The sequence below is a fragment of the Nannospalax galili genome, unplaced genomic scaffold (assembly GCF_000622305.1).
Source record: "Nannospalax galili isolate Female #2095 unplaced genomic scaffold, S.galili_v1.0 scaffold188, whole genome shotgun sequence".
NCBI lineage: Eukaryota > Metazoa > Chordata > Mammalia > Rodentia > Spalacidae > Nannospalax > Nannospalax galili.
Window position 1 is genome coordinate 1,781,678 of NW_008360325.1, and position 26,863 is coordinate 1,808,540.

General features: G+C 47.9%; 2 protein-coding genes across 18 annotated transcripts in view; one reads left to right on the top strand and one right to left on the bottom strand.

Annotated features, from left to right (window-relative positions):
• Positions 1-17,326, bottom strand: part of Znf839 (zinc finger protein 839) — a 29,178-nt gene extending 11,852 nt beyond the window's left edge. For 2 of the 4 annotated variants that reach the window (XR_003848198.1, XM_029559903.1), the window contains exons 1-3: positions 16,156-17,326; positions 8,298-9,182; positions 5,228-5,455 (exon numbers count right to left, since the gene is read on the bottom strand). Coding sequence is in view for 3 of the 4 variants with exons in the window: in XM_029559903.1 (XP_029415763.1) it covers positions 5,228-5,455; positions 8,298-9,182; positions 16,156-16,374 (1,332 nt within the window). In the remaining variant the exon portion in view is untranslated. The remainder of the gene's footprint in view (positions 1-5,227; positions 5,456-8,297; positions 9,183-16,155) is intronic. The other 2 variants (XM_029559904.1, XM_008825659.2) reach the window with 2 other exon arrangements.
• A 9,055-nt stretch (positions 17,327-26,381) lies between these two features.
• The window catches only part of Mok (MOK protein kinase), a 45,729-nt gene continuing 45,247 nt past the window's right edge, over positions 26,382-26,863 (top strand). For all 14 annotated transcript variants that reach the window (XR_003848192.1, XR_003848193.1, XM_029559885.1 and 11 more), the window contains exon 1: positions 26,382-26,579. Coding sequence is in view for 11 of the 14 variants with exons in the window: in XM_029559885.1 (XP_029415745.1) it covers positions 26,573-26,579 (7 nt within the window). In the remaining 3 variants the exon portion in view is untranslated. The remainder of the gene's footprint in view (positions 26,580-26,863) is intronic.

Below are 26,863 nucleotides of genomic sequence, written 5' to 3' on the forward strand. Positions count from 1 at the left end.
GAAGCTATGGTCAAGAGGGAACCTGAGCCTCCATCTCTAGCTGGAAGCAGGACTTGGTAATGTGGAAGAAAGAGTCTCCTACATGGTTCTGTCTTTTTTTCTGAAACAGGGTCTCCCTGTAGCCCCAGCTGGCCTGGAACTCACTATGTAGACCAGGCTGACCATGAACTCACAGAGATCTGCCTGCCTCTGCCTCCCAGTGCTGGGACTACAGGCGTGCACCACCACACCCAGCTTCCTACGTGGTTCTGATATTGAAAGCATGAAGGGGTCACAGAGAGCAGCTGAGGCTTGGCACTCTGAGAGGCCAGGAAAGGCCATAGGTGAAAGTCCAGCTTCAGTTGCAGTGAAGACCCCAGGATTGAAGGGGTCATGGAGAGAATCTGAGGCCTGTGCACCCCAAGAGGCAAGAAAAGACCATTGGTGAAGGTGCAGCCTCAGTTTCAGTGGAGACCCCAGCTTTTTGGAGATGCCAAGACCATGGGATGACCACCAAGGACAGCAGTAGGTGTGGAATGGAGCTGGCCTGGGTCTGTGAGACAAGCTGTTTGTGTTGTGGATGGCAGAGTCAGAGAAGTAGAGCTGCCAGAACTCTTTGGAGCCCAGAAGATCGTGAGTAGATCCCAGATGTCCAGCATGAAGCCTTGAGCTACTTTGCTGGACTTTGGTTTTGCTTAGGTGTGCCCGATTCTTCCCTTTGAAATAAGATAGTACTTGTTTTGGATTTTACAGAAGCCCTCAGTTAAGAAGCTTAAAAGAGACTATGGAATTTTTTTTTTCTTTTTTTTTTTTCTGTCTTTTTGAGGCAGAGTCTCCCTATAGCTGCAGCTGGCTTGGATTCTCTATGGAGATCAGGCTGGCCTTGAACTCACAGAGATATGCCTGCCTCTGCCTCCCAAGTGCTGGGATTAAAGGCATCCACCACCACACCTGGTTTGAGACTATGGACTTTTTTTTTTTCCAGTCTTTTTGAGACAGGGTCTCCCTGTAGCCCCAGCTGTCCTGGAACTCACTACGTAGACCAGGCTGGCCTTGAACTCACAGAGATCCACCTGCCTATGCCCCCGGAGTGCTGGGATTAAAGGCGTGCGCCACCATACCCGGCTGAGACTACGGTTTGGATTTTTTAAGGACTGTGGTGGGGCTTTTAAGGTTGTACTGTCTTATGTTGTGATATTAACATCCTATCTTGGGGACAAGAATTGGAAAGCTTATGGTTTAATAGTGATGTGTTTGTGTGTCAAGTTGACAAGGGATCAATTGTGCTGGATGCTTTAGTGTCCACTTGACACACCTGGGTTGAGGGAGCCTCAATTGGGGAATTGCCTCCATAGGGCTGGACTGTGACCATGTCTGTGGGGGATCTTCTTGCTTGTTGAGTGATGTGGGAGGGCCCAGCCCAATGTGGGTGGTGCCACCCATGGGCAAGTGGGCCTGTGTTGCATAAGAAAGCAGGCTGAGCAGGCACCAGGAGAGCAAGCCAGTAAGCAGCATTCCTCCATGGCCTGTGCTCCAGCTCCTGCCTCCAGTTTCCTGCCCTGAGTTCCTACCTTGGGCTCCCTGATGAACTGTGACCCAGGAGATGTAAGACAAAATAAAACACTTTGTGTCCCAAACAGCCTGTTTCCTCTGAGGGGTGGGGCCTGCTGAGGAGAACTGACTAGAGAGCTAGCCATAGGAGGAGGGGCTTTCTGCGCCATCTTGGACAGGAGCTGTGACTGGAGCGCGAGCAAATGGCCCAGCATTTACCCACCTGCGGCAAGAGTACAGGCCCACTAGGCATGGGCAAAAGCTAGCGGTGACTATGGGTGGGCCCCAGGAGTGATCTGGAGTTGGCGAGCTCTGATCTGGAATGGTGGGCTCTGAGCTGCTGGGCACCCGGTGTTTGTCTCTTTGTGATTTACTCCCCCCGCACGGTATAAACTATAATAAATTCACATAAAAATATGTTATATGGTTTGTCTAATAGCACAAGAGACCCCGACAGAACTCAGGTGACAAAATTGGTGTAGTCAGCTGTTGGGGACCTCTGTTATGCAAAGTAGAAGCCCCTTCACGTCCGGACAGCTCATGCAGCTCGGGATTATGTGCTGGGGCTCCTTTCATAGCAGGGTGCCTTCCTGGCTTCTTTCCTGCCTCTCCTTTTGAAGTCCCCGCCACAAATGCTCTAAACTCTAACATGGCCTCTGGCTCTGAAAGATACCATGCTTTCCTGTGATTTTTCAGGCAGACAGCAGTCTGGCAGAAACCCACTTCCATATGTAAATACAATGTCTCACAAAGTACCTAACAGCCAAAGCTTTTACCACTACCCCCATGGTATAAATATCCTAGTCTTCTCTCAATATTTGGAGCTAGAAGCAGACTTAGAGCTAGAGCGAGAACTGGGTCACTGAGACTTGGAATAAAGAGCTGTAGACTGAGTTCTGTGTCTCCTGCCTGCAATCTAGCCTCCCCGGGGGCAGCACTCCTCTGTTACCAACTTGTGGACATTCCTAGCTTTCGCTGTCCTCATACTCTTCCCGTGTGGTCCAGTGGCCAGTGGACCTCGCATCCTGAGGAAAGTACACGGGTGAAGTAGGGACAGGATTCGGCTGGACAACGCTCCAGTAGCAGAGGAACTTTCACCACCAAAAGCCGCGGCCAGCCACCGCATCCAGGAGATACGAGCCACGGTGCCACAGGACGCGGCCCACCGGAAAAGCTTGCGGGGCCAGACCTGCCATCCTCCAGTGCCATTCGGGAAGTACGCGTAGGGATCCCGAGAGCCCAGCGCACACGCCTATAGTCAGCAGGATGAAAGTGCTAAAAATGATAAACTGTGCAAGTCTGGAAAAAGCTAGAGAGCTGATGGCTGTGCTGATGTGTTTTTATTTTACAAAGGATTGTAAAATATGTAACTAAAAAGGGACGGACTATGCAGAAACATGGGCCACAGCTGTCACTTTCCATAATAAAAGATGTGCTCCAGGCAGGGGAAAAGTCTAGGGAGGTCCTGGCAGATCCAGTTGCAGAGCTTGAGAGAGAAAAAAAGTGGATACTTTGACTTGTGTAAGGTTCAAGGACTCAGAGGAAGAGACAGATAATAGTAAAAGAGAAAATGACCTAAAAATAAAAGTAGCTAAAGCTGCCCCTCAGATTCAACCAGATACAAAAGGAAAAAAAGCGCACAGCGCTGTATCTAGGAAATACTCCATACTAAAACTGTTAAAACTAAGAAAAACTTACAAGCAAGCAAGCAGAGAGCCCCTAGCCACGTGGCTTGTGAGTGTGCAGAACATGAGAGCAAATGATGTCAGTCTAAGTCCTTCAGAAGCTTCACAGCTGAGTTATATAACCACCCATCCATCCTTGGGATAGGCTGTTCAACCTAGGCCAATGCAGGGGGGAGCAGTCCTTAATGGGATGGCTGGTTGAAGGCATTAAAGACATATGGTTGTCACCAAGGGAGACTAACATGATTAGCAGGGGCTGGAGGACTCTAAAGGAGAGGCAGGCATTACTGAGAGAACTAGGTATGAGAAAAGCAATATATGATGTCCAGTTCACTGGGCCAGGTAAGACTGTGTTCACCAGAGATATGAAGAAAGCTTAATTCAACTGGGACCTCGTGCACACACATGTACTCATATGCATGGACATGAGTGCACCTTTTATTTGTGTACACACACACATAATAAAGCCTTTTTAAAAAGGTATTTACAGCCGGGCGTGGTGGCGCACGCCTTTAATCCCAGCACTTGGGAGGTAGAGGCAGGTGGATCTCTGAGTTCAAGGCCAGCCTGGTCTACATAGTGAGTTCCAGGACAGCTGGGGCTACAGGGAGACCCTGTCTCAAAAAGACAAAAAAAAAAAAAAAAAAGTTATTTACCTAAAAACGTCATTATGGAACTCTCTTTTGTACACTACCTGCGAAGACTAATCAGAGCTGTATACTCAACAATAAAAGGCACAGAAACATTCCAGTCAGAGACAATTTGATAGATATAAGGTTGTACTTTTCTGAGTCAATACAGTTAAATTCAATCAATCTGGTCTTTCCGGCAACTACAACAGGGATAAAAAGGGCTCTAAACCAGAAACATGCTTTGTATAGCTTGACAGTTTTTACAGAAAAAGGGGAAAACATTTGTGTCGTTTTCCAAATATTTCTGTGTAAACACAGGTCATAGGTATTCCAAACGCATACAGGAAAATAGCTCTTAACCCAAGGCCATTTGAAACAGAAACACATGAATTACTTCAGGTAACGCTATTCCTAAACTTATTACATATCCAACAGCATTTCAGGCGAACCATTTAGTTGATTGGGGTATTCTGGGTTTTTTGGTTTGTTTTAGATAGGGCCTCATGTAACCCAGGCTGGTGTCAAACTCTATACCTCTGAGGATGACTTTGAACTTGGGATTCTCCTACCTCCACCTCCCAAGTTCTGGGATGATAAATATTCCCTACCATATCTCTTTGTGTTTTAAACAAACAAGTTAAACAAAAACAAAAACAGTGTCTTTTCTTAGCTCCAGCTGGCATGGAACACTGGATCCTCCAGTTTCAGTCTCCTAAGAACTGGTCTCACAGGCCTGGGCCACCATCCCTGGCTCCCTGTTAGGGTTCTGAATTTAAAGGTAAAGCACAATGGGCTGGAGAGATGGCTCAGTGGTTAAGAACACTGGCTGTTCTTGCAGAAGACCTGGGTTCGAATCCCAGCACCCACATGGCAGCTAACAACTGTCTGTAACTCCAGTCACAGGGGATCCAACAGCCTCTTCTGACCTCCTCAGGCATTGCACGACATGGTGCACTTACCTACATGCAGGCAATACACGAATGCACATTTAAAAAAAAAAGGTAAAGCACAACATACCAGTTAAGCATGGTGGTGCATGCCTTTAAACCCAGCACTCAGGAGGCCGAAATGAGATTGTGAGTTCAAGGCCAGCCTGGGCCTATACAGTATGACGAATGCACATTTAAAAAAAAAAAAAAAGGTAAAGCACAACATACCAGCTAAGTGTGGTGGTGCATGCCTTTAAACCCAGCACTCAGGAGGCCGAAATGAGATTGCTCGAGTTCAAGGCCAGCCTGGGCCTATACAGTATGATCTTTGTCTCAAAAAAAAAACGAAGAATAAGAAGAGGAAGGGAAGGAAGGAGAGAACCTAATCACAAACGGTTACACAATGCACGAAACAAACAGCCTTCGTGTGCACAGAGTAAGAGCCAGTTACCTCCTTGAGCTGGGCTCTGCTCCCTGGAACGCTGGGTCCTGCAGGTACAGCAGGCGCTTGGTATGGCTGGGCCACTGTGCTCTGCCTGAGGTCAGTTGTGCTGAACTCTGCCTGGGTTTCTGAACTTCCACTCTTGGGTTCTAGGTGTTTCTCTACTCTCAAAAGAGCTGAGGGACTTCTGTTCTCTGCTCCAGGGATCTTTGTCTCTTCAACTTCAAACTCGCCATTCTAGATTGTGTTGCACATCCAAAAACAAAACAAAGTGAGACTTTTAAAAATCGTGTCTTATACACCATGAAAACCTTAAAGCAGAAAAACGTCAAGTCAAAAACAGAGAACATGCTCTACTATTTTTAGTTAAGACTCTTCAACCATAATCATACATTTGAAACTTTCCCAACCAGTATGCTACAGAACATCAAGTTCATTAGCCAGTCAGGAAGCCTGGTCTGACAAACTGGGACCCTGCGACATTGACCAAAGTGAAAAAAGAAACTTCTCAGCCAGGTGTGGTGGTGCGCGCCTGTAGGCGCCTGCAGGCGGATCTCTGTGAGTTCAAGGCCAGCCTGGTATACATAGTGAGTTCCAGGACAACTGGAGCTACAGGGAGACCCTGCTTCAAAAAGACAAAAAAAAAAAAAACAAAAAAAAAAAAAAACCCAAAACAACAACAACAACAAAAAAAAACAGAAAAAGAAAGAAACTTCTCTGATGTGATCATCATTGTAAAATTTTACACGGGGTGGGGAGCTGGCTGGAGAGGTGGCTCAGGGGTTAGAGCCCTTGCTGTTCTTCTAGAGGACCGGGTTGGACTCCCAGCACCCACATGATGGCTCTGTTGTCCTCTTCCAACTTTTGCCGGTACTATATACAATAACCATACTGGCAATGAAAACACTTGTACAAATAAGTAAATCATTTTTCAAAAAACTTACATCAGGGTTAGGGGTGGAGCTCAGCAGTAGAGCTTGTGCTTAACATGTACAAGTCCCTGATATCAATCTCTAGCACCCAACAACAGAAACCTCAATTTTACTTCTAGTTTATGACTTATCCTTTTTTTTGTCTTTTTGTCACCCTGTAGTCCCAGCTGGCCTGGCCTGGAACTTGCTATGTAGACCAGGGTGGCCTCAAACTCAGAGATCTGCCTGCTTCACCTCCTAAGTGCTGGGATGAAAGTATGAGCCACCAGGCCTGGCTTATGTTTTTGCTTTGAGATTAGTCAAATGGTATTGCCCAGGTTAGTTTCCAATTCCTGGGCTTAAGTCATCTTCCTGCCTTAGCTTCCCGAGCAGCTCGGACTACTGACACCACTGTACCCAGCCGTCCTCAGCTCTGAGATTCTCTAAATCTTCAATTCAACAGAAGCTTTGGGAGGAATGTTAGGTATATCTGCAGCCTTAAATACTGCATGGTCCTTGAGGAGGAGGGGAATTGTGCATGTCCCTGTCCACTCTAGCAGGACAATCCAGACAGCCACCATTCCCAAGGCCAATGCCCAGAGCCAGGGAGTCCAGCAGCTGGAAGCAGCCTTTGCTGTGGTATAGGAATGACTGCTGAAGGAAGGAGGACGTGTGAGCAAGCCTGCATGTCCAGTTTGTCTAGGACAGTGGGTTTGCCTGCCATCCTCTTAATAGTGCCTTCTACTCTCAAAGCCCAGGATGGCAAGTACATGGCTGCTGTGGGGAAATGAGCAACCCCTGTGGAGTCCTGGTTGGAGCAAAGCTGTTACAGAAGACTAGCCAGAGGAAAACAAGTGGACCTTTACTAGCACGTGCCCTTCATATGTACATGGAGATACAGAGAGTTCTCACAGGGGTGGTTTTCAACTCCAGCTTCTACATCTTTCAGGAAGGACAGTAACTTTTTAGAGAAGTGGCAAAGCAAGGGAAAAGGGACATACACACCAGTCTGGGCTGAACACAGTAGGACCTGTCTCAAAAAACAAAGCCGGGCACGGTGGCACACACCTTTAATTGCAGCACTTGGAAGGCAGAGGCAGGCAGATCTCTGCGAGTTCGAGGCCAGCCCGGTTGATATAGCGAGTTCCAGGTCAGCTGGGGCTACAGGGAGACCGTCTCAAAAAGACCAAAAAACCCCACATCGCTTCACTATGCAGTTCTTCCCAAGTCAAGGAAAGTAATCTCAACAATCTAGGTACAAGATTTAGTTCCATGTACTTTACTCAATAAATAACTAATGAATACCTACTACATGTCAGGAGCTATTCCATGAGTCAAACATAAGGAAGTGAGTAGAAAGATAAAAGCCCTGACTCATAGGGAGCTGATCTCCAGTGCTTCCCAAGACTCAGAGAAGCCTAAACAGCTCTTTCATACCACAGGAAACTGTCAATTTAAACAGAACTCACAGGATAGAAGGATTGAACTTCACAATGTATCATTTTATATATTCTAAAGCTGGGTATAGAATATTGAGCAAATAGCTGGATGGTATCAAAAATTAAGCATGCTTGTTATACAAAGAAACTGTTTCTAAGCAAGACCATGTGGAAACAGCTATGTCTTTTATTAGGTGATTCCAAAATTGATTTCCTTCACCCTCACATACACAACAGTGGTAACCAGTCCACTGAACATGGTCAGAGGGCCACAAGATGCTACAGGCTTTTCTGTCCACCATGCTTAGCTTTAAAAGAGCATTAAGGCTACAGATAGGAGGCCCTTGGAAGTTACAGATCCTGGTGAAGGGGGCTCATCTCACCTGTCTAAAGTGTGTATCTACCACTTAGCAGAAGGAACAGATCTACAGCAGATGTTCTGACTGGGCACAGGGGCTGCAGAGGTGCTCAGTGGTTAGAGCACTGGCTGCTCTTGCAGAGGACCCAGGTTTGGTTCCCAGTTCCCATATGGCAGTTAACACTGGTCCAGAATTCCAGTTCCAAGGAATCTGATATCCTCTTCTGGCCTCCACAGGCACTGTTCAACATTGATGCACTTACAAACATGCAGGCAACACACACACATAAAATAAAATACTTTACAAAAAAAAAGAGAAGGGTAGGGACAAAGAGGCAGGTAAGGGCACTGTCACCAGATAGAAATGTTACCTGCAGGCCACCCCACGCTGACTCTGCCTCCTCCTCGCAGGGAACAGCTGATGTGGACAGCTCAGGGGAGGCCAGGTCACTGGTTCGTGCACTCCTGCACACCATGGTCAGGCTCCCATTGGCTTTCTCAGACAGCAACATCTCAGGCTGCAACTGGCCATGACCTGGATTAAGTTTAAAATGCCGGGCCAGTCCCCCCTTCCCTATGTATGACTTTCCACAAGTCTGACACTTAAAGGCCTTAGGTCTTAGGGCACAGCCCTCGTTCTCAAAAAGCACCTGCTTTTCCCTCTGCTCTTCATCCTCTTCCACACTCAGCTCCGAGTAGTCATCAGAATCAGATGGATGCCCATCCGCCAAGTCCTCCGTTTTGATGAATTTATAATCTTTAGCCTTGTACTTGGGAGGCCGAGATATCCGCCCAGAACGTGTTTTCACTTTTAAAGATGTCTTTAGTTTCTCAGTATGCGTTGTGTGCAAGCTGGAAATAAGCAGCCGTGCTGCACTGGAGGACACAGATGATACTGCCGGTGCAGCAGAGGCTGCCAAAGGCATCATTGTGACACCCTGTCCATCTGCAGCCTGGGGGGTCTCGACTCTCTTCACAGGGACTGGCTGAAGGGCTGGCAGTGGCCTCTGTACAAACACCTGAGGAGCAGGAGGCTGAGGGGGGCCACAGAGGAAACACAGCTGTGGCCCAGTCCTCCCCAGGGGCTGCACCCTGAGCAGCTGAGGCCTGGAGACACAGAGTCCGGGGGTGGAGCTTCTCCCAGGTGGCTGACTTGGTCCTGCTGTTTTGGGCTGGATGGTGGCCAGTGGGGGCATTGCCCTTTCCTTACCTTTCATGTCACCGGATGTCACCTTGACACAAATGGCTTCTAGTTGCTTAGACACAGGAAGAAACCAGAAGAGAGAAGTGTTATGCTTATCGACGTCTGCACAGCCTTTACCACAAACCCACTGTTGTCATGTTTACTAAACTGTACATCTTACATATGAAAGACCATGTAGTACAACTGTATGCTTATGGTGGTGGTTTACAAACCTTTCTGCCCTTACAACCAAGAAGAGCTCATGCACTGAAACACTGACAAGCCCAAGGACTGAGAAGGCTCCCGAAGTGACTCTCATCTCCACAGAAATGCTGTGGGAGAACCTGATCTATACCACTCTGACAAGCTAACTGCTGTAATGTGCTATGCTGACTTCATAACGTATTAAGAAATTATCCCTGGGAGGCTGGAGCAATGGCTCAGCAGTTAAGAGCACTGGCTGCTCTTGCAGAGGACCTGGGTTTTCTCAGCACCCACCTGGCCTCTAACAACGGTCTGTAACTCCAGTTCCAAGGGACCTGACACCCTCTTCTGACCTCCGTAGGTGCTACACAACATGAGTACACTTACATACATGTAGGCAAGACATTGATACACATAAAATAAAAATAAAATACAGGTGTTACTTGGAGTCCTTAGCTCTGTAGTCTAAATTGGACTCAATTCAATATGTGAGTAAATTAAATAAAAGCTTTAGCAAAATTCTAGAAGACAAAAAGCTACAGAGCACCATGTAAACAGGTAGGTTGCTACTACGCATCTATAACAGAGCCCAAGCTCCGCCCAAGCTACCCACCTTATCTGAGCTCTGCTGTTATTTAAACATTTTCAATATTTATAGAAATATCCCTGTATATATATAGTTCAATTCTGACTTGCTTTTTTGTTTGTTTGTTTTGAGACAGGGTCTCTCTGTAGCCCCAGCTGACCTGGAACTCACTATGTAGACCAGGTTGGCCTTGAACACACAGAGATCCACCTGCCTCTGCCTCCTGAGTGCTGGGATTACAGTGAACACCACCACTTCCAGCTCTTGACTTGCTTTTTTAAGGTTTATTTTTACTTCATTTTTTAGCATTTAAAAAAAATTGTATTACTTTTATTTTATGTGTACGAGTATATTGACTGCATGTGTGCAAGTGTACCTGTGTTGTGCAATGCCCATGGAAGTCAGAAGAGGGTGTTGAATCCCCTGGAACTGGAGTTACAGATGGTTGTTAGTTGCCATGTGGGTGCTAGGAATTGAACCCAGATCCTCTGCAAGAGCAGCCAGTGCTCTGAATTGCTGAGCCATCACTCCAGCCCCAAGTTTTATTTTTAAAGATTTGTTTTAATTATGTATATGTGTCTGTGTGGGGGTACATACATGTGAGCATGGGTGCCCATGGAGGCTAAAGGCATTGGATCCCCCGGAGCTACAGTTACAGGTGACTGTGAGCTGCCTGGGTGTTGGGAACTGAACTTGGGTCCTCCATAAGAGCAGTGCACGTTCTTTTTTCTATTATTACTTTTTTAAAAATATTTTAGAGCCGGGTGTAGGGGTGCATGCCTTTAATCCCAGCACTTGGGAGGCAGAGGCAGACAGATCATCTGTGAGTTCAAGGCCAGCCTGGTCTACAGAGTGAGTTCCAGGCAGCTGGAGCTACAGGAAGACCCTGTCTCAAAAAGACCAAAAAAAAATTTTTTTAATTATTTTTATTTTATATGTATGAATGTATTGCCTGCATGTATGTGAGTGCACCCATGTCATGCAATGCTGCGAAGGTCAGAAGAGAGCTTCAATTACCCGGACGGTTCGTAGCTGCCATGTGGGTGCCGGGAATTGAACCCAGGTTCTCTGCAAGAGCAGTCAGTGCTCTTAACCACTGAGCCATCCCTCCAGCCCTCTATTATTACTTTTATGTGTATGAGTGGATTTCCTGCATGTATGTAAATGCATCCATGTCATGCAATGCCTGCAGAGGTCAGAAGAGTGTTGGATCCCCGGAACTGGAGTCACATACAGTTGTTAGCTGTGCGTGCTGGGAAATGTACCTGGGTCCTCTAAAACAGCAGCTGGTGCTCTAACCGCTGAGTCATCTCCAGCCCTCTGAACAGTACATGTTCTTTTCTGCTGAGCCATCCCTTTAAATCCTTATTTTTACTTTTGTGTGTCTGTATGAATGTATTCTGTGTGTGGGAGTGCCTGCAGAGGCCAGAAGTGTCATATTCCTTGGAGCTGGAGTTACAGGAGGTTATGAGCCACTGACATGGGTGCTGAAACCAAACTCAGGTCCTCCAGAAGAACAGGAAGTGCTCTCAACGGCTGAGTCATCTTCCCAGAACCCTCAACATGTTTTAAAACTTTATAAAAATAGTATCATCCCAGAATGGGAGTGTGGCACACACTTGTAATCCCAGCACTCAGAAGGGTAAGGCAAGAGGATTGCCACAAGTTTGAGGTCAGCCTGGGCTACAAAGCGATCTACCCTATCTCAAAATAATAACCATTGTCTTAGTTTGTTCTTCATTGCTGTGACAAAACACTGACTGGTACCAACTTGGGGAGGAAAGGGTTTATTTGTCTTACATCTCCCAGGTTGCATGCAGTTCATCAGGGAGCCCAAGGTAGGAACTCAGGGCAGGAATCTGGAGGCAGGAGCTGGAGCACAGGCCATGGAGGAATGCTGCTTACAGGCTTGCTCCCTTGGCTCTTGTTCAGCCTGCTTTCTTATGCAACACAGGCCCACCTACCCAGGGGTGGCACCACCCACAGTGGGCTGGGCCCTCCCACATCACTCATCAAGAAGATGCCCTTCAGACATGGCCACAGGCCAGTCCAATAGAGGCAATTCCCCAATTGAGGCTCCCTCAACCCAGGTGTGTCAAGTTGACACTAAAGCTATCCAGCACAACCATCAAGTCAGAAAATGAGATCATCCCCCTATAATCCGATTTGCATTTTCATCCACTATAACCTGATGTGCATTCTCTTTGAGAAGTGCATCCACACTGAGTGGCTCTAAGTGGTTGCTCCGCAGAAGGGCTCACCAGACAGCTGGTTTCTAATCCACTGCACTTACTGCCTGTTCTGAACCTCACCCACATGTACATACATGTGTGTTTCTCCAGGAACACATAATTAAAAGTAGGGCTGCATATTTCCAATTGTTTTTCAGTCCAACAAAAACTTAAATGTGTGTTCTTTGGCCTAGTGGTTCACTTTCTGGATTCCATAAGAAATTAACCCCAGAAAAAAAGGTTCTAAAAGGTTTAAGGCAGCTCTGTGTATACTGCTTTCAACTACAGCATTCCATAAATTCTTCCTGAGCACTATGTATGAGAGACAGCCAAGGCAGGTGTGTGCATGGGGGGTGGGTGGGGGGTTGTGTGAAAATATCCCCATCCAGGACAGGGTTCTCACTCTCCGAAAAAATTAAAACCTTGGACTGGTCATGGTTTGGTGTGAGGGCTGTCCTGTGTACTGGAAGATCCCGAGCAGTGTCCCTGCCATTACCCACTAGGTGCCAGTACCATCCACAAGTTGTGACAACCCACCCCCACCCCAGTCTCTGGGCAAGGGGATGTAGCGCCATTGACCTGGGACCACCGAGTACTCTTCAGAACCAGTCCTTTACTGAAGGTTAGGAAAAATGTCACACAGGGCAGAACCAAAGCCCTCACTGAAATCAAGCTGGGATGCACCTCTTGTCCATGTGTATGGTTCACACTATTATAAACAGCAGAGACACTTTGAAATTTTGGCTTATGAAGAAGTACACATCGGGTACAAACGCCCTGAGTCCTCAGTTCCTGGGCTACTTGTGAGTCCACCATTACTCTTCGTGCACAGCAGCTTCTTGCTTCAAGTACATGTGTCACAACTGCAAGTTTGTTACATAAACATGTACAATTTTCTTACTTGGCAGTATCTTTCAAGAACAATTATTTGCTTCACTTAACTACAAATTACACAAAATATTTCTCTAAGCTCTGGAGATACTACCCAGACGTCATTTTAAGAAAAAATACATGGGGCTGGAGAGATGGTTCAGTGCTTAAGAGCACTGGCTGTTGTTGCAGAGAACCTGATTTCAATTCCCAGCACCCACATGGCAGCTAACAACTGTCTGTAACTCCAGTTTCAGGGGATCCAATGCCCTCTTCTGATCTCGGCTGGCATTGCATGACACAGGTGCACTTACACACATGCAGACAATATACACATTAAAAATAAAAGCCCCCCCACACACACATACTACTATTTCAGGAAAATTGAACTAATTTATTGATCTGGCATCCAGACTGGGTTACCATGTGAGTATAATACTTGAGACTTTGCTGTGTATTTATTTCATTCAGCAAACTTTTATAAGTCCCTCTGGTGCCCATTCATAAACATCAGGCAAGCCCCAGTCTCAACAAGGTCTTCCCTGCCCCAGTCCCTGAAGATCTTCAGGACTGGATCTCCTGACACAGAACCGGGAGCCCTGTCCTTTCATTAGTTTCACTGGGGATTCTGAAGGCAGACAAGATGCCCCAGACAGAGAAAAGTTAGGCAGATAACATCATGGTGAAACAACAGAGGGATTAGAGAATATCCTGCAGTGGTGGGCCTCCTATTGGAGGGAATCTCTAAGGGGTGCCTTGAGGGCTGTAAAGAATTTCATCAGGTGAGAAAGGCACTCCAGGTCAAAAGAAAAACAAGGGAGTTATGGAAGCATGAAAAATGCACAGGTGTTTGTGGAACTGAAGTGTGTCTGTGGGCTGGGAACAGAGAAGATCGGAACCAGGGTCTCAATCTACCTGAGGGAAGTGTGTCAAGATCCACTGTCCCCAGAGTGAACCACTGGGCCTTCAGTCCTACAGACAACGAACCCCACCTGGAATGCTCTCTTCTTCTGCATTTCCAACCTGAACCCATCTTTCCAAAGCTAGCTCAGACACCACCTCTTTAAAAGCTTTGGGGTCCCTGACCTGCAATCTTTTTTTCTGAATGCATTTTGTTATTATCTCTAGTTTTTGTTTTGTTTTGTTTTGTTTTTCTTTCGGTTTCCCTGTAGCCACAGCTGGCCTGGATTTGCTAACGGAGACCAGGCTGGCCTGAACTCAAAGAGATCTGCCTGCCTCTGCCTCCTGAGTGCAGGGATTAAAGGCATGTGCCACCACGCCCGGCTTATCTAAGCTTCTTAACCTAGGTCACAGTTTATCTCCTGCTAGTTCACAAACTTCTTGTGGACAGAGTACCTGTCTGCTTTGCTTTTGTGCCACAGTTTAGGCTGAAAGATTGACCAGATGGCACTACAAGGCTACATTACTCCAAGTGCTGACAGAGCTCCCACTACCCCCATTAGATTAGATACCAAACACGCTTCTAATCGAGCTGCCTAACTTTAAGTTTGCTTTCATTTGGAGGAAATTATAACATTGACCTTTTCAAAGCTGTCTCATCAAACTCAAAAAAAGTTGTTGTGGCCATATTTAGCAGTCTGGTAAAGACAAGCTCTGGAATGGAGCCACCTGAAAGACATTGGGCCAAGTCACTTGGCCCCTCTTGAGCTCATTTCCCAGGAGCTAGGGATGCAACTTAGTTGGAAGAGTGCTTGCCTAAGCATACAGGAAGCCCAAGTTCAAACCCCAGCACTGCATAAACCTGGCATGGTGATACAGGCCTATATCCCAGCTCTCAGGGAATAGAGGCAGGAGGATCAGGAGTTCAAGGTCATTTTTGGTTACATATTGAGTTTGAGGCCACCCTGGGACATAAGACCTTGTCTCAAGAATCCAAAACAAAAACTCACAGTGGCTGATGACAACTGACCAGAGAGTGCATAGCACAGAGTAGTGGCTTTCCAAAGAAGAGTAGCCAGTGCTTAGAGGCTGTACCAGTGTGTGCCAGTCTCTGACTCAGATGTGCTGTGCACAGCCTAGCCAGGGACGCATTTGGTTCTGCAGCAGACCACCAGTCAGCAAGTTTGTCCAGTGAGTCATTTTCCCGAAAACAGGGACTCCTGGCATGGATTTGCTAATAGAGACCAGGCTGGCTTCCCAAGGTCACCCAAGGTCACTTGTCTAGAAAGTGCTCTGTTTGGCGGAATCATACTCCTACTAAACTTTAGCAACACAGGTCTCCAATCTTTGTAAAATTTTTTATTATTGTGTTTGTGTGTGATGTGCCATGGCACACGTGGAGGTCAGAGGACAATTCTGTGGTGTCAGCTCTCTCCTTCCACCTTTATATGGGTTCTGGGGATTGAACTCAGGTTGCCAGGCCTGTGTGGCAGACGCCTTTACTCGCCAAAGGCACTTAGCCACTGGGCCATGCTGCTGGCTCAGCTTACAGCCTTGATGACCCAGCGGACTACAAACCTACCCAGCCAAAATGCACTTCCAAACCAAAACCAAGCTGAAACTGGCTGCCTCCTCTCCAGCCTATTTCTTCTGGTCCAAGCAGCTCTTGGTGAACAACGTTTTGTTATTTCCAAGCTCAGTAGGGAAAGAGGATGTGACTGTACACAGCACACGGAAACCACCAGCTTCAGGACCTGCCTGGATGCTTCCAGGTGGTCAAGCCACTTCCTAGAGCCTGCTCCTGGCAGCCAACTGCAGTGTATGCAGGTACTAAACCCACTGGCTGCCGAAGGGCCGTTCTGCAGTGTGCTTAATTTGCTACTGTGCTGTACATTGTGCTGGGCTCTGGAGTTAGAAATCTATTCACTAAAGCCTACGGCGAACTATTAGGAAGTTCTTGTCTGTCCCAGGTCTGCGTCGGCAGCAGAATCCACTCAGCTCTGGGATCTGACCTCAGGACTCTAGGGCAACCCATGGGAAGCGTCCCCAGGTCACTCCGAGTTTCCTCTGAGTGTTGAAAGCTGCCTGTGTAGACCCTGCAACACTGCAAGGGCTCGACTAATGCAGAACCAATGGACAGAGGCTGCGGGGTGGGGGAGGGGCGCCGAGAAGGACAGAAAGCAGAGGCCGCGGCATGTACAGCCCGGCGCAGGGGCGGGGGGCTGAGGGTCCGCACGCCCCCCAGGGCGCCTCACCTGGGGCGGCAGCAGGCGCGGGGCCCCCTCGGCCGCGTCTCGCAGCCGACGCGCGGCGCCCTGCAGCCCGAGGGGAGGCGGCGGCTGCGCCCGCGTCACCTGCTCCAAGACCCGGCGCAGCTGCTCCGGGTCCAGCGGGGCGACGAGCCCCGCGCTGCGGCTCCGACTCCAAGAAGCCTGGCCGCCGTCATCCTCCGGCCCCGGCTCTGCGCCCGCCATGGCGGCCCAAGTGGGGACTCGAACCCGCGTCGAGCGACCGCGGCGCAAATATGCGTCATCTGGGAAAAGGGGCGGGCGCTACGGGTGCTGCGTGGACCAAAACACCTCGGAGGCGACCGCACCGCCACTCGGGTCCGAAAGGCGGAGGGTGGAATCGGCCGCCAAGCCCGGCGCTTCCCTCCTCCCGTGCTGAGGGTCTCGGGTGGAGGGCTTCGGGGTCCTAGATCCCTGGCCTACACTTGACACACTCTTAAATGTGGGCCCCACTCGAGAAGTTTGGGACTGCAGGGACGCACCACCACGCCTGCGTTATGCTGTTGTTGGATCGGGACGGAACCAGAGCCTGGTGCTTGCTGGGGCAGGAACTGTACCCGGCACCTCGAACTCCTGGCCATCCTACTGTCTCAACCTCCCGAATGCTTGCTTGTTTGTCAATAAGCAGTGGGACGCGGGAGGGGGGAATAGTAGTCTCCGTGCATGCTGCAGCAGCCTCAAAAGTTCTTTTCCTAGACTTTTACTGAAGAAGAGATGAGTGATTTCACAATACTAGAGGATTTGCGGGATGAGTGACTATGAAGCGGGTTTATTAGGAAGGGAGTTTAACGTGGATTTGAACACGGATTAATGGAAAGAGGTGTGGGAGCTTCTCAGCAGGGAGTCGGCTTCAACGTCTGAGCCGAGGCCATATACATCATTTTGATGGCTCTCGAGTTACATCTCAAAGCTGCTTCAAGGAATCTCTCTCTTCCTCTCTCAATAAATGAGTTTAGAGGATGGCTCAGGGTAGCTCTAGGGGTACCTTTGATAGGACTGCAATCTGGTAAGATAAAACAGTGGGTGAAAAGAACTGCACAGAGAGATTAGAATATATCTATTAGGGGGCTGCAGAGACCGCCCAGCGGTTAAGAGCAATGGCTGCTCTTGCAGAGGACCTGGGTTCAATTCGAAGCACCCACGTGGTGAACTGGCTCAGCAAACTTACCTAAGTTACTCCATTTTGTTCAGAGCCATTTCAGCCGCAACTTTGCTCCACACCAAAAGGAAAAGGGGGGCAACCTTGGATCTTGGGAAATTGTCCTAGCCATGAACCATGGAACGTGCTAATCTCAGACATTCTACATCTGGCTAACTGCTTGTTTTCGCTTCTGTAACTCGCTTGCTATTTTACGTCACCTTGACACAAAGTATGAGACCACCCCGTTATTGTCTGACAACCGGGTAACTGCTGATTCCAGCTTTCTTACTATACTTGTTACGGTTAGGAAGTTGACTAATCTTAAAATTACAAAGCTGATTGCCAAGTTATATGACTGTATCACTTGTCTGTATAATGATTGGTTGTTGATTAATAGATTGAAAGTTCTGCTGTTGTACAAACCTGAGTGGTTCACAAATGTCCTGTTTGAATAATATTTCTGCAATCTTATAAAAAAAAACTCTGACCCAACAATCATCAGGGCTGTTTCTACTCCGATAGACAGCCCAGCTGGTCGAAAAAATAAAATCTACCCTGCTACTTAAAGTGGTGTTGGTGATTTTTTGTGAACTCTGACCTATAACACGTGGCAGCTAACTACTATCCCTAACTCCAGTTCTGACTCTGAGGGCATTGCATGACATAGGTGCATGTAGAGATATGCTGGCAATATACTTATACACATAAAATAAGAATATGTTTTTAAAAGACCTATCTTTTTCTGTAAACGTGGTTTCCTGTGAGACTCTTAGAAAATAGCAGGTTTACGGCTGGGAAAGGAAATGGGCAATAAATACTTGGGCCTTAAACATAGTTCATTGTTTTATAACATTGTTATTTGAAATATTTCTTTTCTAATACTTTTTTCCATTTTTTTCTTGTTTGGTTTTTGCTCTATTTTTATTTTATGTATATGTGTGTATTGTGTGCATATATGCAAGTGCACCTGTATTGTGCAGTGCCCACAGAGGACAGAAGGCATCGGATCGCCTAGAACTAGTCACAGACAGTTGTTAGCTGCCATGTGGATGCTGGGATTCGAACCCAGGTCTTCTGCAAGAACAGCCAGGTGATCTTAACTGCTGAACCATCTCTTCAGCCCCCAGTGAAACACTTCTACATAAAAGGAATATTGTTTCTAGGTTGGCAGCCTTCTCAGTAAATGTTAATTGTGCTAGAATTCTTGGCTCTCAACTGGCAAGAGGCTTCAACCAGACCCCAGGTCGATGGGAGTTCCTTCCCTTTCCCCTTCACGTTTTATTTTTTACCTGTATTTTTATCTTGCCTCATTATGGGATTATAAAGTTTGTTTTTGTTGTTGTTTGATCTTGGGGTTTTGTTTTTTGAGCCAGGGTTTCCTTTAGTCTCTGCTGGCCTGGAACTTGCTTTGTAGACCAGGCTGACCTCAATCTCACAAAGATCTGCTTACCCCTGCCTCCTGAGTGCTGGGACTAAAGGTGTGTGCCACCACTCCAGTCTCAAGTTTGTAATTTTAACATGAGTGCTCTCAAGCCTTCCAAAGTGTTTCCAGGGCAACCCATCCCATGCCTACTTGCCACCTAGACTGTGTACATCTATTTATTTATTTATTTATTTATTTATTATTTATTTATTTTTGAGACAAGGTCTCACTATATAGCTCTTGCTGGCCTATAACTATGTAGACTAGGCTGGCCTCAAACTCGCAGTGATTCACCTGCCTCTGTCTCCCGAGTGCTGGGATTAAAGGTGAATGCCACTATTCCCATCTACTGTGCATATCTTCAAGGCAGGAATGATATATTACTCACTGGGTGCCCAACACAAGTTCTGTCTCAAAATATATGCTTAGGAAATGAAGGATGGATGGATAGATGGAGAGATGGATGGATGGATGGATGGATGGATGGATAAATGGGTTTATGCATGCATGGGTGGGTGCATGGATGCATGGGTAGATGTTTTATTAATGGATAGATAAGGAGACAGACGGACAGATGGATGGGTAGGTGCATGCATGCATGGATGAGTGGATAATGGATGAATGCTTGGATGGGTGGACTGGTGGGTAGATGAATGGATGGGTGGGTGGGTAGATAACTGCATAGATAGATGGATCCATGAATGGATGGATAATGGATGAATGGACACATGGATAGGTGGGTGGGTGGATGATGGATGCATGGTTATGTGGATAATGGATTCATGAATGCATGAATGGATGGATAATGGATAGATGGATGGGTAGATGGATTGATGGATGAGTGGCTTCGTTGCTGGATGCATGCATGGTGTATGGGTGTGTGTGTGGATGCATGCATGTACCCTCTTCAGATTTTGTCCAGCTCCACTACCCCCTCTTTCTCAGCTTTATTTTTTACTGTGGTAGCTGTCTTCTCCCACTTCTGGTACCTGCAGGTATGTGTATCTGTCCCAGCTCTTCTCTCCAAGCAGAGCAGTAGGGCCGCTGGTCAACACACACTCACTAAGCACCTGTTGGATGAATTGTAGTCTTTGTCCTGGGAAGTAGGCAATCTAGGTAGGAAGGAGACTGGCAATTGCAACTAGTATGATGAGCCCATGAAACCCGTAGGGGAAGAGGCTTTGGGCAGCAGGTGGCTAAGGTGCTGATCATTGTTTTCTCCGCAAGATTATCATCTTTATCATCATCATAGCTGACCTCCACCTTGTATTCACAAGCTCCTCAGCACCTTCGCTACGGGTTGGCCAGAGGAAGATCGTATTTGTGAATTTTGTTTAATTATTTTTTAAGTTGGGCTTTACTGAAACAAGGTCTTGGAATGTAGCCCATGCTGGCCTGAAGTCATGAATCTGTTTCCTCAGCCTCTCAAGTGCTAGGATTATAGGAGTGTCTGCTATGTCTGTTTCAATTATTTTTCTTTTTTTTTTTTTTTTGGTCTTTTTGAGAAAGGGTGTCCCTGTAGCCCCAGCTGGCCTGGATGGCCTAGAACTTGCTCTGTAGACCAGCCTGCTTCTGCTCCCCAAGTGCTGAGATTAAAGGTGAGTGCCACCATGCCCAGCCTCTTGTTGCATTTGCTTTCTTTTTTCTTTTCTTTCTCCTTATATTTTATTATTTTATGTGTATGAGTGCATTGGCCTGCACGTATGTAAGTGTACCCTGTGTCACGTAGTGCTCAAAGAGGTCAGAAGAGTGCATTGGATCCAGTAGAACTGGAGTTCCAGATGGTTGTTAGCCACCATGTAGGTGCTGGGAACTGAACCCAGGTCCTCTGTAAGAGCAATTGGCACTCTTAACTGCTGAGCCATCTCTCCAGCCCTCCTTGGGCTATTCTTGTCTGATTAGTTTGCCCACACGCAGTTCCTAACACCACAATTCTCAAGCTAGAGGGGTGGTGTAGCATGGCTCTGGGCTGATCACAGAGTGGACGGTAAGAAAGGAAGCCATGTTCACCAGACTAAGGCGGAAGGCAATGTCAGTGCCAGTACATAGGTAGATGCTTGAGATCCAGTCTCAGGACTCAGGACTCAGCTCCACTCCCTGCTGTGTCCCTGGGGCTGACCAGGTACTCCGACTGTATGTTCCAAGCCATGAGCCCTGCACAGCTGGGCCTCTAATTTTGTTTGTAATAACCACAGTCCCACCCACCAACATTTAACTGTGTCGGTCACTTTGACTACATCTCAAGCATTTACCAGGGTCTCAAACCCAGGGGACGTGAGCTGCTCTTACTTAATTCTGAGTCTAATCACACTTGACAAAAGAACCACTGAGGAGCCAGGCCTGGTAGTTCAGGCCTATAATGCCAGCACTCAGGAGGTTGGGACACAGAATCTTTGCCTTGAGCCTAGCCTAGGCTACAGACTGAGATTGCCTCTTGTAAAGGACAAAACCAACAGGTTCCACCTCCAACTTGGGCCAAAAGGCAATGACCCTAAGAAAATAGGCTGTTACACTCAACACACCTGACCACCCCCAGAGACTTGGGCTTTCAGTGGGAAATTAGTTCCAGGCCTGCATTTTCAGCTGTAAGAACTGCACAACCGAAAAGCCGCCACGAGCTCTTCTGGAAAAGCAAAACCCCATGTGGCCCATGCGGGGATTGAACCAAGGACCTTGACCTTAATGTTATTAGCTCCCCGCTCTAACCAGCTGAGCTGACCGGCCACCACTGCCTAGGCTGCCCAAGCCTGCAAGTTTCCCACGCCTTGACCCAGCCGGAATTATGTATATATGTAATATAATATAAATATATAATTCTAATATATAATATACTATATCTTTATTATATATATATATTTTTTAAAGTGCTTTAAATACAAAACAAAACAAAACAAAACAGGGCTGGAGAGATGGCTCAGCGGTTAAGAGCACTGACTGCTCTTGCAGAAGACCCGGGTTCGAATCCCAGCACCCACATGGCGGCTACAAACCGTCCTTAACTCCAGTTCCAGGGGAATCCGAAGCCCTTTTCTGACCTCTGCGGCATTGCAGGACACGGGTGCACTCACATAAATGCAGGCAATACACTCATATACATAAAATAAAAAAACAAAACATTATGCTCTCTCAAGCAAGACCTCAGCTCTTTCGTCATTTTATGCTATGCGTGCTGGGCTGGCCTGTGCGTGCACCACGTGCCCCAAGTCACTCGACGCTCCCGGGAGCAGTAGAGGGCGTTACCAGGTAGGTGGGTGCTGGAAAGCGAACGCGGGTACTGGGAATCCTCCCTCCCGCGGAGCCAGGCCTCAAGGGGCTCAGTCTCTCCATCCGGCCAATGGGGACCCAACTGAAGAACTGGGCGGAGGCTGGAGGAGGTCTCACGTTGCCCAGGCTAGCTTCCACCTCACTACGTTCGAGGGTGACCTTGAACTTCAGACCTCCCAGGTCTGGGCCACCACGCCCTGCAGAGAAAGAGGTGGCAGGATTCATCTACACTTGGGAGTCAAGGCAGGAGACTGGGTGTCCAGGAAAGGACGCGTGACGTCGGGGTGTCTCAGCATCCGGGGTGTGGGCCGGAGGGCCAGGGGTTCGAGGTCACCCGGGGGTTCGCGGTCACCCAGAGCGGGCTGGAAGCCCCCAGTGACCATCGGACCTGCACCGTCCTGTACCCCCCACCCCGCGATCACCTCCACGGCCATGAGGGGTCTCCAGAAGACCGCGGCCAGCCGACCCCGGCTGCGCTGGGAATTCCAACCCGGTTCCGCGAGTGGGTGCGTGGGAACCGCGGGGGGAGGGAGGCTAGGCCGAGGCAGGCGCAGTGACCAAAGGTGGGCACCAGGGGGCACCCGAGACGCACAGCTCCGAAGCCAGAAGACAAGTGGTGGAGAGCAGTTGGAGGTTTTTATAAAGGGTCTTTCCCCTCCTCTCCCCTCCCCTCCCCTCCCTCCCTATCCCTCTCTCCCTCTCTCCCTCTCTCCCTCTCTCCTTCCCTCCCTCCCTTTCTCTCCCTCTCTCTCTCTCTCTCTCTCTCTCTCTCTCTTTCTCTCTCTCTCTCTGTCTTTTTGTCTTTTGCACAGGGTCTCCCAGCTGGCCTGAAATTCCCTATGTAGACCAGGGTGCACTTGAACTCACAGAGATCTGCCTGCCTCTGTCTCACAAGTGCTGGAATTAAAGGCTTGCAATACCAGGCCCGGTGTGTCTATATATTTTTATGAACCATTTTCTTTTCTTTTCTTTCTTTCTTTCTCCCTCCCTCCCTCTTCTTTCTCTCTTTTTCTTTCTCTCTTTCTCTCTCTCTCTTTCTTTCTTTCTCCCTCCCTCCCTCTTCCTCTTTCTCTCCTCTTTCTTTCTTTCGGTCTTTTTGAGACAGGGTCTCCTTGTAGCTCCAGCTATCCACTATGGAGACCAGGCTGGCCTCGAACTCACAGAGATCTGCCTGCCTCTGCCTCCCAAGTGCTGGGATTAAAGGCATGCGCCACCATGCCTGGCTTTTTTTTTTTTTTTTTTTTTTGAGACAGGGTTTCATGTAGCCCAGGCTGGCCTTAAACTCACAATGTACCTGAGGATGATGTTGAACTTCAGATTCTCCTGTTTCTACTTCCCAAGAGCTGGGACTAAAGGCTCTCATGACCTTGCCTGGTTGTACCCAGTGCTGGGGGTCCAAGCCGGGGCTTCATGCATGCTAGGCAAGCACTCAACCAAATGGGCCACATCCCAACCGGACCCCTGGTTCTGGTAGAACTTTCTGTGTTGCTCTATGTTGTTCTATGTTGTTTGCATACTTTTCTAGGGAGCAGCTACTGACCTGACAGAACTACTGAATTCTTTTTTGATAACATCAAACACATGAGATAAGATAGCACTCGTTCTTTTGTGGGGTTTTTATTGTTTGTTTTGCTTTTAGTTGGGAGACATCCTTCCAGAACTTTCGGACCTGCTATACTCTGGATCGGCTGTTCTTCAGCCCTGAGGCCCATTTCATCCTTGCCTGGCCTTCACCATGGAATTTTGAATCCCTAACCCTCTTTTCTGTGTTGGGTCCTTGTCCTTGAAATCCCAGGGTTTTGCCTCCCTTATTTACCTTTCCTTTGGGTTCTGGATAGCCATCATTGGCTACCGCAGAGAGGCTCACGGGAAGTAAATGTTCTAAGTCCTCCTTGCATGTGTGCCCTCACACCTGGCCAGTGCCTGGAGAATTCTAAGGTAGAGATCACTGTCCCTCAGCATGTACAAGGCCACACTCCCTATCTTCTGTGGCCAGTGAGTTCAGTGTCATGTCGGAACCCAATCTCTGGTGTATGACCAGTTTTTCTGCTTAATGCTTTTAGGGACTTTCACCATCCTACTGCTTTGAACTGTCACTGTCTGCCTGTTGATGTGTGTCTTTTGGCGTATATAGCCCAAGTGCGTAGAATTAGGGCCAGGCTCGAAGAGCAGGTGCCCAACAAATATTTGGAATGTTAAACTCACTGTGCCAAGATTGCCTTAGGACGGTGGGTTTGCAAACATGCCTGTGCATTCTGGAAACACTTCTAGAGAAAAATGTTTGTGACAGGGATTTGTAACCCCCTTTACTCTGTATCTTTTTGCTTTTTCTAGCACACTAGTCCCCAGAGGTCAGATCATTTGCCTTGATTCTCTTGATTTTATTCTCTTTTCTATGGTCCCTGCCTTTAAGTGAATTTTCCCCCCTGTGTGTCTAGGGATCAAACCTAGGGTCTTCAACGTAATAACCCTCTGTCCTACCACTGAGCTATAGCCTAATCCATGCTTTTTTTTTTTTTAGTCTATCTCTTGATCAGTTTCCATAACTACCCTCCAACTTGCTTCTTACATTTTTTTTTTTTTATTTTGACTTGAGGCCCTGGCATGTACAGACCCAAGGAGGGCAGAACTTTCCATATGGAACCTGATTCCTGTTTGCTAACTCTGAGGGAAAAAAAAAAATCAGAAATTAAATGTTTCATTATACAACATGTACTGTATCAAACCTGTTAGACAATACAAAAACAAACCCAGACAAACAGAAGGTTTTCAGATTTGCTTCTACTTTGCTACAACAGATCAGCTGGTTCCCTAAGAGATGTACATTATTGGAACAGTTCTGCAAAGTCTCTTTTGAATGTAGAAATGCAGGGAGTTGGAATCCAGAGACTGATATCTGAGCTCAGAGGGCCACCAGCAGGTGACCTTGACAAAGCCCTTTGCCACTCTGTGAAAAATGGCTTCTGCAACCTAAGTCAGCACAGCTCTTCTCTAACCTGCCTGTTTAATTGGATTAAAGGGCAAAGTTTGTCGTGGATCCCTAAAACTGTTGTTTTTTTTTTTGTTGTTTTTTTTTTTTTTTTTTTTAATTTTTTTGAGACAGGGTCTCCCTGTAGCCCCAGCTGTCCTGGAACTCACTATGTAGACCAGGCTGGCCTTGAGCTCACAGAGATCCTCCCACCTCTGCCTCCCCAGTGCTGAGATTAAAGGCGTGCACCACCACCCTGGCTATCCTAAAACTCATTTAAAATCAGCCTTGCCCTCAGACGGAAAGGAAGGACAGGTCAGGTGACAGGTGACGATGCTTCTCGGTTAGCTGACAGATATTTATTGAGCACTCTCTCTATGCTAGGCTGTGGGTCAGACCTCAGGCAAAAAACAAAAACAAAAACAGCCAGAAACTGCACAGTGCACCAGGGACACCTTACTTAGACCTCATGGAGTCCCCCTGGGGTGCTTTTTCTTTCTTTTTAAAAAATATTTTTATTTTATGTGTATGAGTGTATTGCCTGCATGTATGTGAGTGCACCCATGTCGTGCAATGCCACGGAGGTCAGAAGAGGGCTTCGGATTCCCCTGAAACTGGAGTTAAGGATGCTGGGAATAGAACCCAGGTCCTCTGAAAGAGCAGCCAGTGCTCTTAACTGCTGAGGCCAGGGGTGCTTATTTTTCAACCTCATTTTACAGAAACAAGAAAACAGTTGGGGCTGGAGAGATGGCTCAGCGGTTTAAGAACACTGATTGTTCTTTCAGAAGACCTGGGTTCGAATCCCAGCACCCACATGGCAGCTCACAACTGTCTGTAACTCCAGTCCCAGGGGATCCAACAGCCTCTTCTGACCTCCACGGTGCACTTAACCTACATGGAGGTAATGCACACATACACATAAAATAAAAATAATGAATTAAAAAAAAAAAAGAAAACAGTGGTACAGGGTGACCTAGCGGGAGTCGTCTTAACATCTTAACAACATGTGTTAAGTTCAGTGCGCACCCCCCCGGGGGAAAAAAAAATCACGAATCTTGTCTTCGCTGCTTTTCTTTATATTCGGTGCTTGGAGCAAAATAAATGTTTGCTGGATTAAAAAAGAAACTACAAATTTACCGGGCAGTCGCTGAACAGCGCACTGTAGGAGCCGGCACAGAACAGGTAACCAGTTCCTGCTGGCTCCTGAATGACTCAGTACCCCAGTCCAGGCCCAGGAGTCTCCCCACAGCTGGGAAGAGGGAGCCCGGGAAGGTCGCCTACTTGCAGCGGCAGGGAATTGTATTTAAATTTAAAACCATCAGAGGGGTCGCTTAGCAACCAGGCTGCGGAGGCGGGCAGCACTGCGCATGCGTGCTCTGGCAGGGTCTTGTGCGCACGCGCAAGCGGTGGTTCTGGGCGCTCGGGTATCTGGTGGTTGCTAGGGTGACCGGAATACAATATGGCGGTGGGATCGTAACGCTCTCCCGCCAGGGCCCAGCGCGCAGGTCCTCGAGTCCACGCCGCCTAGGGAAGTACCAGGCCCCGCCGCTTCGGCCCCACCGAGCCGGCTGTGCCGCCATCCGTGAGGATGAAGAGTGAGTGCGGCGGCCCTGGGGATGTGCTCGCTTCCTTCCTTAATCCCCTCCTTCCCCATCCCTTCCTCCTTCCTTCTTTCTCTTCTTCCTCTTCCCTCCCTCCTTTCCTTCCTTCCTCCACCCTCACTCCGTTTCTCCCTCCTCCCCCTCCTTCCTTCCTCCTTCGCTTCCTTCCTCCTTCCGTCCCTCCCTCCTTCCCTCTTCCTTCCCTCCTCCCCCTCTTTCTTCCTTCCTTCCATCTTTCCGTCCTTCCTCCTTCCCTTCCCCCTCCTCCCTTCCTCCCC